The sequence below is a fragment of the Callionymus lyra genome, chromosome 13 (assembly GCF_982586985.1).
Source record: "Callionymus lyra chromosome 13, fCalLyr1.hap1.1, whole genome shotgun sequence".
NCBI lineage: Eukaryota > Metazoa > Chordata > Actinopteri > Syngnathiformes > Callionymidae > Callionymus > Callionymus lyra.
In genome coordinates, this window is record NC_141830.1 from 21,811,621 (window position 1) to 21,827,391 (window position 15,771).

General features: G+C 38.2%; 1 protein-coding gene across 3 annotated transcripts in view; it reads left to right on the forward strand.

The window, feature by feature from the left end:
* The window catches only part of lama2 (laminin, alpha 2), a 158,828-nt gene that overhangs the window by 15,832 nt on the left and 127,225 nt on the right, over positions 1–15,771 (forward strand). For all 3 annotated transcript variants that reach the window (XM_087804981.1, XM_087804982.1, XM_087804983.1), the window contains exons 2-3: positions 14,452–14,622; positions 14,699–14,811. In XM_087804981.1, coding sequence (XP_087661107.1) covers positions 14,452–14,622; positions 14,699–14,811 — 284 coding nt within the window. The remainder of the gene's footprint in view (positions 1–14,451; positions 14,623–14,698; positions 14,812–15,771) is intronic.

Here is a 15,771-nt window from a genome sequence, read left to right on the forward strand (position 1 = left end):
ACTTGCCCTAATATGAAAACCTTTAAAACATAATGTATCTGAATCTTTGGAATGAACAATTGCCCTTTGTATAAATATAAAATGTAAAAAACAAAAGCAGTCTTTACAGCAAGTCAAAGGTAAAATAGTCTTGTATTTAATAATCGTTATGCAATGGCTGAATTAAAATCATTAAGTTATTATTTCATATCACTATAATGAATATAAGTATGTAAAGCTCACCACTGCTCTTATGAACGTGGTGTTTCATCAGGCTCTTCTTCAGGTGCCAAGTGATACCAGCCTCTTCCAGAGTGTGCTCTCTTTGACAATATTTTCTTTCCCTTTACTTGGCTATGTTTAATCTTTGAGAAAATATTATGTAATGGCAAAAAAAAATCGACATCACTTCTCCCTAACTGGTTGAACGTAATTTTCATGAAGGCTGACTTGAATTCACCCCAGAATGCTTGGTCATGTTGCTGTTGTTGTTAGGTCGCTTTTTCTCAGTTTTTCCTCCTTGATGCTACAGAATGTAACCTCAGTACTTCAGCCTTTGATGAAACCGGCATCTCTGACCCACTGTTGAAAAGCATTTGTGTCGTAATGTTGAGAACCCTCAGGGCTGTCGTCCCAAAACAAATTGTTGAAGTGAAAAGAATAATCATGGAGTTCTTTTGCATGAGTGATACCAAAAATAATCAAAAATATGAAAAAGAAAGTGTTATGTGACAATCTTATGAAGTGTTGCTTTAAATGATTAAATAGCCTGCATTATTAAAGAAAAATTGGAAAACGTTAGATTTGAACTAGATTACTGAATATTTGAGATACCTATCTATGCTGGTCACTTAAAAAAAGGGGGACATTGTCTTCCTTTACCTCACGTCAGAATACTGCAAGCATTTGTTTTATTATATATTTAAAATGAATTATTTATTAAAAATGAGTGTTTGTTTGTTTTAACATAAGGTTCTTTGTTCTCTATTTTCTGTTAATACACACATCGAACATAACCTCCCTGGAGGCAGCAGCAGCAGCAACTTATTTTTAAATTTGTGTATTGATCGTCGACATAAAGCCCACAGTTTTAAGGCTATATACTCCCACAAAGAAGCGGCTCAACCAGCCTCTTTAGTGAATTATAGTCAAACTCACATTTCAGCTACGGTCAATGTAACATGAACATTTCCCTTACCGGAGCAGTTAGTGGCAGCTCGGGGCCGGATAATAGCAGATGTGTAGTCATGAGTGCTGCACAGAAACAATGAGTCAGCAACCTGTAGTTCAGCGCTGTCAAAATCAATTTCCATCTTTTAATGTTATGTGAGACCCTCCTCCCTCGAGGTAGTCTCGCGTCTATATCATCATCGCACAGGGGGATGATTTCTATTCACTTTTAAGGACTGCTGAATTGCATTGCCAAATTGATTTTCATCTTTCAGGAATAAATGTTAACTCCTGGTAAAAGCATGAGTCTTGTTAGACCATTCCGCTCGACTCGAATCCGACATGTATGGATGACAATTGTATTTATGAATTCATCAAAAGATTCACTTGTGATCCAGAAAAACCATCGGAAATTCATCTCGTACAGTCGTACATTTGGTTTCCACACATGGATGAAGATAGTATTTTCTTATGTGAATTTGACTGATACAAATTGTTTCTTAGAACAATGTTAATGACACATAAAGCCCTTACACTAAACACTGCTATTGAATTTTCCAAGCCTTTGTCGAGCTTTATTTGCAACAGAGAAGCAACACAAAATGGACAAAGTAATAAAAGAGCACAAAAGAATCCATTAATGCCACTGTGGTGTGAACTGTAATTATGGAAAAGTCTGTATAAGACAAGATGTTTTTGTTCCCTCTCGGAGTGGACACACACGGTGATGATGTTCTGGACGTTAAATAGCCCTGGAGCTGCTCTAGAGGAAGTTATGTAGAGTTCCATGAACTCCAGACTTCCTGCTTTGCTTGTGAGTATTGCAGGAAACGTCTCAATCGTTGTGTCATTCACCTTTAGAAAATATTGTCTTCGTAGATCAGTTGACCTTGGGAAACAATCTTTCTGTGACCATTGTTTACACATATTTTCTTATATGATACAATAACATTTGCACAGTAGCTGTGGTTTTCTTTATTCTTTTCTTTGTGTTCGTCAGCATTCATACCTACATTTAAAAGAAATAAAATTGTATATTTCTACATGAATTATCTCCTAATAAGAGACTCCACAAAGGATAAAGATGATTAAATAAAATAAAATTGATTTTTCATTTGTCGCTGTTTTTAAGGTTTTTATCACACATAATTGCATATTTAAATATAGCTGCAGTCGGGAATGGCTCATCCGTTTGTCTTTGTTCACGCTATTACAATCTGACAATCATTAGACAGTACACATTTTAATTACGGTTGCCAACAAAAAAATTAACTCCCATGATGCCTTTCTACACCTCGCTCTATTTGGCGAAGGCTGATTGGATGCTATAATACTGTGAAATTGTAGTCTATGTTGTCAGAAGTGATCGGAAGCTTTGATGGGTTTTGCTGGGCGGCAAAGCACTTTGCATACAGTTCAGGTCACTGTTACTGAGAAAAAAAGGAAACTTGTATGCCATGTTGAGTTTGCAAGTTAAATAAATGTTTATATAAATATATAAACTGTTTCTATCTACTCTTCGTATTTATTAACAATTTCATGTTATTAAAATTATGTTTTGACAATATGTGAACTATGTGAGAATGTGGAAAATGTCAATAACAGTTAAGAAAATGATTTGTAAAGAGAATAAGAAGGATTAAGAGGCCTAGACGTGTATTTGAAAAGTGAAAAATTAAACAATCACTTCTTTGTGGATTTTGTTGAATGCGGGGGTTTTCAGAACGTAACCCCACACATGGATGCAACATCAATGTAACGCTCACTGTCGTAATCTGCTTCTTGTTTTGGAAGTACTGTTGGTGAACCGGCTCTAAACATCTGCTTTGTATTTGGGTTCTATTGACGTTGTCCTACTTTGAATTGTTTCTGTTAACAGACTGTAAAATGTTCAGACTAATTGTCGGAGCCTGCAGCCAACAATCTTGAAGTCGGGACCGAGTGCTACCAGTCGTTGCTTCACTCCTGGAGCGCGGCTCTCCGGAGAAAATGAGGGAGATTCATTTTGTTTGTGTGGATGCAGTGTGAATATTAGTCATGTTTACTGGTGCTGCCTACTCTACATATCTCCCTTATTTGTCCCGATGGGAGCCTCCTACTCCATTCTGCAGCCAATAGCACTTCTTCTGTGCCTAAAGCGACTGGATGGAGAATAGAGTGGGACGAGAGAGGAAGCTGTTCAGGGAGAAGATGAAAAAGGAAATGAGAAGCGAATCAGAGAAATAAAAGTAGAGCAGAGACGAGGATGAACAATAATAATGTTGTTGGCCGTGTGTTCGTTTCCATCTCCTCTGTAAATGTGTCTTCCTGGAAGCATGTGCGCGTCCATCTGGATTTCCAATTACCCATAATCCCTTGTGAGTCCACAGTCCGCTTTGAGAAAATGATGTTATTTCCTGACCTGACAAACACAAAATTCACTCACTCAAGACTTGGGGACGAGTGCAAAGACATACCCTGGATCTGCATAGAATCGTAAGCCACTGCAGAGACGGATGTTTTTATGTCGTCTTCAAAGCAACATTGGAAGTTTAATTTTGCACGTATGGAATTATGCTCAACATTTCTTTGTCGTGGCCTGCTCCAAAACCTTTAGATCGGTATGGTCCGAGACCCCTTGGGCAGTAAGGTGTGATATTTTCCATAAGGCAACTTAACACAAGAAACAGGGAAATGAGCTGATGTTAATAGTGTGATAAAATAATCAGAAGGAAGGATGAATAGTGCGGATGCAAATGCTGGAATCATAAAACAACATTTCATTAATTTTCTGCAGTTTATTCCCTTATGGGGAAACTCATACCTTTGGACAATTTCCATAAGTTCCCAATCAACCTGTCCAAAGTAAAACCACCTAACATAAAAACCACCCAACCCTACAATTGGGAAGTGACCGTGGTAACCACTGCTGGCACTGGCGCCCGAAAGGCTTGACATAATATACTGTAATACTAAGTAATACTAACTTTTATCAACATTGGCAAATGTTTGGCAAGTTTGTTTTATTGCTGAGTACTTTACAAACATCCATGGGGTTGCAATAAGTAGCACTTTGACTGGCTCTGAGACGTTCTTGTTCGCCCCCTAGAGAAAAAGTGTACCAGAAAATGTTCCCAGAAATGTAACGGGTCCAGGTAACCAATTGTTATGGTGCAGAACTCATCGCAAGGCATTAATACAACCTCCATTAGCTTGTTTTCTTAGTCAGATCAGGCATGAGTGTCACTGAGTCCCGACAGAACCAGAGAAAAGATGGACACATGCCTTGAGAAAACTGCCAACCAACCCACCTATTGAGACTCTTAGCTGTAAGTAGTAGATGTCCGTGTTGAAATCATATATATATATATTGGTCTCTGAAGACCTTCAGAGACCAACATAGGCCAGTAACGATAACCAAGTCTAGCCACTCATTTATTTATCTTGGCATTATCAAACTCTTTTGTTCAAGACACTAGTATTAACCGTATCCTGTGTTTGTCTTATGTGTCTTGGCCTTTTATTGTATATAGTTTTAACTGTTTATTGTTTTTGATTGTTAAACAATTTGTGACCCTGGTCTTGAAAGGCGCTTTACAAATAACCATTCCTTACTTACTTACTTTGCACGGTTCAGGACCAGAGGAGAGAAATCCTTCCAGTCTGTTGCGCCTAAGCTTTGGAACAATCTTCCTCTCTCTTTGCGCTTGATGGAGTCTACTGACTCCTTCAAGAAACATCTTAAGACGTTTCTATTTGTTCAGGCTTTTCCTTGATTTTCTGGAACTCCTGTTGTGTTATCAGTTTTATCTTGCCCTTTAAAGTATATACTTTATTGAATATTGTTTTGATTGTTTAAGCGCTTTGTGACCCTGGTATGGAAAAGCGTGATACAAATAAAAATTACCTACTTACTTATTTACTTACTTACTTGCACTATTGAACCAAACATGGTTTCCTTAGCTTTACGTCTTGATTTTTTTTTTTTTAAATCACACTGATTTTATGCTTCATTTTTTACAATTTGTTTTTATTTGTAAAGTTTGTAAAGGCGCTCTTGAATAAAATTAATTGACTGGAATTAAGGATAAATGTTTCAGATCCCAGAGTTTGCAATTACCCCATTTCTCTGACTATAAGGTGCAATATCATTTAAGCGCATGATAGTACTAAATTAAATTAAGTTAAATTTTATTTAAAGTGTCTTAACATAACAAATTTATCTCAAGACACTTTACAGTTGAAATAAGACTATAGTGGATAAATGGAAAAACAGATCCCAGCAACTCAATAATGGGTAAATCACAGTGTGGCACTGGCGAGGGAAAACTTCCTTTCAGAAGGCAGAAACCTCGAGCAGAACCAGGCTCGTTGTTGACGGTCTCCTGCTGTGACCGGCTGGGAGGAAGGATGGGGGGGTAGACGGATGGACGGAGAGAAGAGTGAGGGATGATACAGTGAGAGAAAAGAGGAGAGTATAGAGGTGCTGGAGAGAACTCTGGATCCCATGATGTGGTGGAGGTCCTTATTACCACCGCCATTAAAAAGTGATAATGTAGCCTAAACAACAGAGCCTCTTGGTTCGGCTTCGTATTTTCACACTCCCATTTTAACATTTTGAAAGATTGTTTACCCAAAAAATCGGTTTAAGGTCAGTTAGCACAACCAGAATGAATACATTAGGTGCATTAGAGAAAATTTCAAGTTTGTTTATTCGTACGAAAAAAACTGTACCTACTATGATTGATCCTAAAATTCTTCCTTAGAGAGACTATTGTGACTGGTAAACACTTCCCTAAACTTTCTGTTCAATAACAGTTTGTTTTTTCATTTAGACACTTGGTTCATTCCAGATGGTGTAGAAAAGATTTTATATTTTAAAAGTTGCTTTCTACAGTGAGGTCAACTTGTTTAACACTCTTGAAGCAGCCACATACATGTTGGCTCACGGATACTTGCACATCATTTGTATCTCCTGCAGAAACCTCCTGACCTGGTGCGAGAGCAGTTAGCGGCAAATTGTTTAGCAAAAGACAAATGTCAAAAGCGATATTCTGTCTGCTGCTGCGTAGAGGTTGTAGCTAAGAGAAGATTAGATTCTCCACCAGTGATAAATCTCTACAGGGCCAAAGATCAAGTTGCTTTCTCCTGTAAATCTGCTCACTGGCATGTTTTCATTACGAACAGCAACATATTCCCAATATCCCCAAGACAGTGTGTTGTGTGTGTTTTGGCCTTGGCTGCAGGGTGGGTTGTAATTATTAAGCAAGGCTAGCACCGTGGAGTTCTGCTTAAATCATACACCCACACTACCTCGCACACGTACACACACAGATGCACACACTTGCACTTCTGTCTCTGAAGTGATTGTTACCAACGTGCTCATCACTGCCTCATCAGGTGTGTGTGTGTGTGTGTGTGTGTGTGGTGTGTGTGTGTGGGAGAGAGTTGTATCATCAGCAGATAGATTTACTGCTGGACCGGCTGACACTTGCTGTTATTTAGCGCTTATTGCACGTAATCGCTCTCGCAGGTTCCACAATTTATGTCTTGTGACGGCTTTTTTTTTATGAGATTTTGTAATACATCAAGGTTGAGACGATCATTTCACACCTTTGACTAGAATTTGTATGGTTTCATTTTTGTGGGTGAGGCAGCCTTGTGTGGGGAGTAATCCCCGCGTCTAAAAACATGGATTCATTGATCCCCAGGTTTTATTTCTGATATAGGCACTAGTCCTCTGGTAGTAGCTACTTCAACTTTGAGGTTTTCTAGTGACTTTTGTGTTGTTGTGGAAAATACAAGTTAATACAGACGCTGGATTGTGTCATTGTCAAGCTCAAAGGGCAACTAATGTGATGATTTAAGTGTCTTTTTTTATATATATTGGACCTCTGTTGTACTCATCAGTTTGTCTGTTTGTACAAATTTACATTAGAAAATAGTCTTAAGCCCCGCCCACTGAAAACACCTTGTTTTCTGGATATTAAATCTTGTTCCCCATAACCCCACCCAGCCTACTGTGAATATTCAAACATAAGGTGTGTCACCACGTGTCATCAATCCCGGAAGTCTCCACAATCAAGGGGCTCGTTGTATAAACAAAGCCGGGTGTGATTACAGCTGGCAGAAGGAGGAGGGATGCTATTATTACCTCATAATGGTTCTCGTAACCGCTCATTCGCTGAGATTTCAGATGGGGTAGAACTATAAGTAATACCTTCAAAACATGGTCATGATGTCAATTTCATTTTGGAGAGGAAGACTTCAAAAATTGAAGCCAGAAAGGTTGCGCTATAACACTATAACTACTTCATCGGACCTAGTCTTACTTTAGAGCAAATACACATTTGTTGTGACTTTGTTCATTCAAGGGCAAGAAAAAAAACACTGAAAGAATTACAATAATAAAAGTTTTTAAGTCAGTCCTGCACAGCTCTCTGGTCCTTACTTTGTGGGAGAGTCTAAAGAAATGCGGTTGAGTTTATATATATATATTGTGTAGTATTTTATACAGCCAGATATTTTCAGCCAAATCTCCAAATTGAATATGACCACTAGGTGAACCTCCTAGGGGTTGGTGGTTTCACCGACTTTCAACCTTCCATCCTTGTTGCCTTCAGCAGAGATGTTGAGGTTACTGACATTGTTCGTGTTTGTCAGTTTTTCTTTGAGCCCCCGATTAACTGTCTATAACTCTGTGGTTTTCCTGTTTAGTCTGACTTTATGACCGTCTGGAAAGATGAGCCACACAGATGCTCGTCTCCGCAAACAAACTGACAAACACAATCCCTGATTTACTAAACTCAAGTACTTTCTGACTTCATGATTGTCCTAGGATACATGTATATGTATTTCATGTAAATTATTTTGCTTATAATAGTCAAAAGTTATACAGATTGCAGAGTACGCTGAATTTGTTGTTAATTTATTCAAGAAAATAAACAGCAATATTTCTTGTGTATTTTTGGTCGGTGTGGCAACACATTTACAGGGACTCTTTGTCCCATCTTTGGTACTATGTCTATCCAAGATGTTTAGCTTTGTTTACATGACATGTTATGTACACCTGTTATTTCATCATGTAGCTTCTGGTGCAAAAAAGTCAGTGTTATATTTAATATTGCAAATTAATGTAGATAATTCCAATTGTCTGAAATCCTCATTGGTTCTCCCAAAATGTATCTCCTCTAGTCCACACGTTTCCAAACCATTTGTCCTCCTGAATCCTTCAAAACAAAAACAAAAAACTCATCAATTTATGACCTTTACATACATTTCTTGCATCAATTAATAACGGTTTATGTATTTTTAGCAAATGACAGTGACCGCTAACCTTTTTCTCCACTCGGTTATTATGTCTTGACTGGAACTGTTACTCCCGGCGCAGGATGTCCTACAGAGAACAGGATGTTGACTTTTCATATCAGCGTTTCCTGAACCCCTCGGAGCAAGACTGTAATTGAAATTTATATCGTATGTTGGGAAGTAAGTAAAAGAAAATATGGATTACCTAAACCTTCTTGCAGCAGAATTCACCGGAAAATGTAAAGTATGTATTTGCTTCCCACTGTTATGTTCAAAAGGTAAAGGTGGCTTCTTGCTGACCACGAAGGTTAAGCTATGTGTAGATGAAATGAGAGGGTATGTCAGTGGAGCGCTGGTATCTGCTGACAGCATCAAGCCTGCTTCATCTTCTCTGTATCTCTGTGTCCATGACAAATGTGTTGCTTACAATACTGATGTCAGATAAAAAAAAAAGACACAGATAAAAAACATGTTTTAACAACAGCTGGGATTGACTCATGTTTCCTCTAGGGTCCAGTTTCTTTTAGATGCTTCCTTAGCTGTTTTGAGGCAAAACCCCAAACTAAAAAACCTTCTCGTCTAGTTTTAAGCGACTTTCAGAGTGAAGTAGTTTTTCCAATATACCACACAACGTTAGTAGAATCTACATAGATGTGAACCTTCTATAAAAGGGGTTTGAAACTTAACCCTTGTTAAGCCCATAACAGAGTAAGTAAATAAGTAATATATATTTATAGAGCGCTTTTCCAAACCAGGGTCACAAAGCGCTTAAACAATCAAAACAATACCCACTAAAATATATACTTAAAAGGTCAAGATAACACCGAAAACAACACAGGAGTCTCAGAAAATATAATAAATAAAAATGTCTTGATGTTTCTTGAAGGAGTCAGTAGACTCCATCAAGCGTTGATTTTATGTCTTCCCTGGGAAGATCTTTTAAGAGTCTATAGCTGTCGTTGTTTTTAGAATGGCCACAATGTCACAATAACCACTAGTGTATTTATCCCTCCCCTGAAAGTATGCTGTTTTATTTCAATATAAATCAATTTGTTAAATCTCGAGTAGCATCTCTGTTTTTAACTTGACATGAGGATGGACTCAGAACCAGAGGAAATACTCTTAGATAAGAATCCTTCACTTCATTTCTTATGTGCACGGCCACGATACAGTAAATGATTTATTAAATCTTTGAACCGATAGAGATTACATCTGAAAATAACAGCTTTCTCGTGATCTAAAGAAAAAAAGTTTACATCATGTATAGTTCAGTCCCATTGCTCAACTGCTTCATATGTGAGCATCATTCATGTGTTGAAGTTACTGATCTCATCTACATCTCGTGGAAGAAACAGAGACGAGGTAATAACGCGGTGGATTAATGAGTCCGTCAGAATTTTGATGGTTACAGGGATTTAATGAAGTGAGGCATCTGCGGTCATCAGAGATCGCACTAATGCATGTATAGATGAATGTGAACAAATAGTTAATGGTCTTTAGCTGCATGGCCTGATGCTTCGTCCGCAGTAAGTGATCTGTACGTGATGTATTTCTACAGAACCTTCGGCACTTGTTAAATTATATTTAATTGACAACAAACCACATGAGTTCCTGAATAACTGGATTTTGTTGAAACTCTGTGATTGGTCGGAGTGATTCATGTTTAACTTCTGTTGTGCGCAACACCACAAGTCAGGTTGTGTAATTGGAAGGGAATTCATTAGACCTGAGTGCACTGCCCAAATTATACAACTTACACTGCAGATTGCCTGTGTGCGTTTCTGTGTGTGTACTGGATTATCACCGTCTCATCCCTCATTCCTTTCGCCGACCCTGACCCTTTTAAACAACACTCCATCTTTCTTCGAGGAATCCCTCCATCCATCTCACCTCATCCATCAATCTTTCTCTCTTTTCTCTACTCATCTCTCCTTCCATGCCCTCCCCCCCTTCAAATACATTGGAAAGAGGGAAAGATACAGAGAGAGATGATCCTGTCTTCTTCAACCTTCTTTTTATTCCATCAAACGTACATCTAGCCTCAAAACCCAACAACAACACATCCATCACACGCTTGCGTTTGTACACGCTCACACACTGACGCACACTATGTACGGAGAGCCGCTTTCTACTGTGACATATTATTTATAGTGAAAAAATAAAGAACTTTTATAATAAATAAGTAGTTACTGACAGTTCAAAGCTCGCAGAATGGCATCATCCTCTCGACTGTACGATCGTATCTCTTTGGATTCTGACAGTGCTCTGTAGATAAATGGTTCAGCTGTAGCCGATGGAGGAAAAACTCATTCTGATGAACGCAAATGAAGAGTAATCTTTGACTTCGGTCACACCGAGCAAACTCAATTTCCAAAAAATAACAATGGTGACAAACAACATACTTTGTGTCAGTTGTCATCAATCTCGTCGTGAAACTGCCTCTAATGACTGGCTTAAGCATTGTGATTATAATGGCAGCCTTCAAGTGCTGCCATTACACTCCCACAGTCCAGGCTAAGAGAAGCCTTCTCCCTTTACTATTTTCAATTCAACACCCTCCATTTTTAATCTAGATTCAACGTTTTTTTTCCATCCAGGGATATTCCTACTTATGTACTTACTTACTTATGTACAAAAAAGTGCTTATAAGGCATGAGTTAAAGCTTTAATGACTTGAAAATACTTTTTAATTCGGTTTTCTCCAAACTGTACTTATTTAAATCTCTTGTTGGCCCCATCATATGAGTTTCCAGGCCAGATTTGAACCCTAGACATAGAGTTTGCTACATACGCCTTAGCAGGTGCAAAATATCAGACCTTTGTTTTGTCATTCAACTCTTACTGCTCGAGCTTGGACCAAGATCCACCAGGTTGTATGAGTCTCTCCTCAGTCTGCATCTCGGTAAAAAGCCTAAAAATGAGTACCACCACACTAATAATTCCAATGAGGTTATTCTGTAAAAAGTTTTTGAAAATCAAATATTGGAAAAACTGAAGATGTTTTCAATTTGAAAGATGATTATATTGAACGAGTTTTGTTCATGACTCTGTAACCACATTGTTTTTATTATTTCCACGATGGTTGGCAATAGAGGTGTGGATACATCCAGATTTTAATTTCCTCAGCCGTTAAAGGACAATACACATCTCAATTTATGTATTTCGCTGTTAAGTATCTGTCTGGCTTTTATATGACTGTGAATATGAAGTCAATTATAAGTGAAATTCTGCTGCAACGACACTGATCACCAGAGGTGCTCATACGTTTTGAAAGTATGATCATTTGGAACCCAGGCTGCAGTAAAGCCTGTTTAACAGAGCATAGATGTGAGATAGCGGCACGGACAGACAGGCCGACTCACAGACAGACGGGTTACCATGGTTATCAGAGCATGGAGAATGGAAGGTGATGAACCCGGGTAGTGGTGTGTGTGTCAGTAGCAGCCAAAGACCTGGAGGCAGACACTCATTGTATCCTTGTCATTCAGGGACTGTGAAATCGAAACCCTAGCTTTAGCCAGGCTCCCCTCTCTTTTCTCAGTCGCTATCTTTTGTTATTGTACGACATGAAAATAGAGATGGGGGGAAAAAAAAGGTGCTATCTCCTGCCAAAGTCAGAGTGCTACATGTAATCAGATTTCCATCAAAAGAAATTGACATTCATAAAAAGTCGCTGTCATAAATTGGACTGCAACTGTGAGGGGAAAAAAACTCAATCAAGTATTCACGGAAACATTAAGAAGCAGATTCTTTAACTGTGGAGCAAGGCCTGCTCAAGTATGTCTTACGACAAATGTGTGGTTTCTTTTCTACAGCCATTCACTAAACGCTTGAAAAGACCAAGTCAAGACACCAAGACTTGGAGAAAGACGAAAAAAAAAACTTGCCTGTGTAACTGCGATGCAGTGAAAGTCGATTTTTTGATTTTTTTTTTATGAATTAAAATAATGTATAAATAATGATCTTTAAATTTAAATATTTTAAACGGCATTTACCTTAGTTCTTAATAGACCGTTTTGCATTATAGTTATTATCACATTACTATTACATTGTTAACGATGCCTCTTGTTTTCTTCCCATGAGTCAAGGCTTTTTGACAACAACATTATTCCTTATTATTACAACCTGAAAGAGTGGAAAAATAATCTTGGTTAAGAACACCATTATGGACCAAGAAAAGTCTAAGACCATAGACCCTAACAACCAAGAAAATGGCATTTGGACCATTCTTGGTTAATACAAATATGGTATCACATGACAGCATTAATGCACGTCTATTGTCTATAACTTTCAATGGATGTGTTCAAGGAAGACTGCTGGAGGATTCTCAGATCTGATCACCGATTGGGTGTGGGACTTGTTGACTCGTTGTGAAGACTGCATCGTGGGAATAAGTGTGAAAGTATGTGCATGTTGTGAGCGAGACTTGGGGTTGCCTCAGATGTTCCTGACAGTTCGTCCCGGATGACATCTGGACAAACAGCTGCGCTCATCTGGACTCACATTCATGGCATCCGTGCAGTCACAAGTTCCTCCACCGTGTTACTTTACAGGCTTCTTTAGTGTCATCTGTTTACAATTACAACACGTTTGAGTGCATCTGTGTTTACATTGTTCAACATGCTTCAGGATATGTGTAATAAACACAACACATACTCGTTTATTTCTTTAAATTTATGGAGTTTCCGACATACACGGATGGATGACATTTTCCGTGTGTTAAAACATGTGTTTTTGCCGCTGGGTTTTGTTTATTTTGATTAATCATCTGACTTAAACAAATCCCTAAAATCTTTGGAATGTTTCATTTGGGAATAACTGTAAAAAAAAAATGTTGTAATATGGAAAACATGGTCAATATTTAGGGGCGTCAACGTTTTATTTGTATAGTATGTATAGTCGAGGTTTTGTAGGTTACATACAGTTACAAAAAAAGTTCTTTATTTTTCATACACTTGGCATTGCGCCCCATAAACCTTATGTATTAATTCTGGTTTACCTACTTGCTTAACTCGCTCCAAAATCTGTTAAAATGTTGCTTAACTTCCAAGCGAGTTACCATATTATTACTCCATAATGGTACATAGTAATACCCTTGCAAGGTTATACTATGAAGCTACACAATACTTTATATTATTATTATTTATAATATATTAATGGTTATTGTTTTTTACAAACTGTTATTTTTAATCTATGTAACAGTTTATATGTGTAGACATTGACACCCATAGTTTTTATATAAAGTTTTCACATTAGTTTCTGCAGTTTTGTCAGGGGAGAGTAGCTATCTGTTTTTCTTCGCAGTTTATAAAACCACCCACGGTGTGTACACAGTGTGGTAAACAAAAGTCCATTTGCATTCTAAAACTTGACTAATGGCTTCCCCTATATCTTAGAAAAACATACTTCCCATACAATGAGCTCTTTCGGAGTTTGTATTCATCGGCCTGGGCAGTGAAAAAATACCTGTGAACAGTAGATGTGGAGAAAAAGTGCTTGTTCAACATGTTTTGAATTAATGTGCTTTTGATGAAGTGGCTGTACTCAAGCCTGAAACCAAGCCAAAAAAGTTTCCCTCCATCTCTGAAAACCTCTGCTTACGGTATATGTGAAGAGATATCTTAAGGCAATGACGCTTTTGCTGTATTTCTGAACTTTCTTTTCAAGTGAAAAGATGTGGTCTGTGTCAAGATCTGTTTAAGCGGAGAAGCTGATAGAGAAGTTACGGCTCAGTCCTCCTGACCTCGGATCACAATTGGAGTGTAAACTGCAACTCACCACCTTCGCCTTAACTTCCAAAAATGATATTTTTTCTCTTCATTTCATGGTGTCTGTCCCTCAGAAGTAAAATGGATGTATTATGGTGGAAAATTTGCTTCTGATTGAAGACTTGCATGTATTCCATGTCAGATATTCCTTGTTAAACTTTTAGCATTTGCTTTATATGGTTGAACAATTGGTGCCAACAATTTTACCTTCACCTTCACAGCGTTCTTACACAGTGTTTGTGCTCAGGGTTGTTCCCAGCAGTGTTGAACTTGGCGTCCATGGCCGACATCACCTCCAACGCCACCTGTGGATCCACACGTCCAGAGATGTACTGTAAGCTGGTGGAACACGTACCGGGTCGGCCCATCAACAACCCCCAGTGTCGTACCTGCCACCTGAACAGCGAGAATTCAAGAGGTGAGCCTCACCTGGAGCAGATTTGACAAATGTGCTCACTTAAGATGAAACTGATTTTTCTTCCTCTTTTTTCCAGAACGTCATCCAATAGAATACGCCATCGATGGAACCAATAGCTGGTGGCAGAGTCCGTCTATCAAGAATGGAAGAAAATATCACTATGTGACGATAACGCTGGACCTAAAGCAGGTGGGAATGGTCACATTAATAGTATATAGGCAACATTCATGATCTTTATTATTACACTGTTTTTCTCAATTAAAGGCATATTATTCAGGTCTGTCGCTTCTAAAGCTGCATAATTAGTTGACGTCTAAAAGATTGTCGCTGATCTTGTGTTATAATCAAAGAGACTTGATCACAGGAATAAGCGTGAGCGAAGTCTGGGCTCATTAGGAGGGAATGTGTGAATGTCAAACATCATAACATGGAAGGAACTTTCTCAATCTTGATATGCTATAACTCACAGTTTAAGACGAGATAGTTGCTTTGTTTACGCTTCCCGAAAGACGTAGATCAGATATCGTGATGATAGTGATAATGAATGAAAACAAGTTTGTTCACTTAATTAAAAAGCTTGTGTACTCATCAGTGACTGTGAGGTATAAACACAGGTCCAACTTCTTGTGAATTAATTATGTTTTAAAAAGTAAAATAAGATGGAAGTTAATATATGTTGCGTTATTTAGTTGTATCCTGTGTTTCATGAAGGTTTATTTTTTTTCTCGCTAGTTCTAAACCAAGCAGCATTAGTCAGAAGTAATTCAAGAAACCAAACCTTTACTAAATCCAAATAAAATAAAAATTTACCACCAAAATGTAATCGCTTCAAAGACCTTCTCCACATGGAAATACACCTTTTTACCTTCTGACCTTTCTGTGTCCTTTTAAAAACTAAGTTTAAGAGTCGCCTCGTTTAGCTTGGAGGTTGAGCATTGGTTTCACAATTGAATACATTCCTTAATTTGCGGAAGTGGTCGCAGGGTCTGGCATATCTACCTGTACACGGTCAACCCTCTAGAATATTAGTGTTGAGAGCCCAGGCCTGAGCGCTTCCCTCTGCCAATTACTCAACTCCCGAAGCTTTAAATGGACACGGAGCGACATGAAAGTGCACGACGGCTGCTTACAACGGAATAAAAACACTCA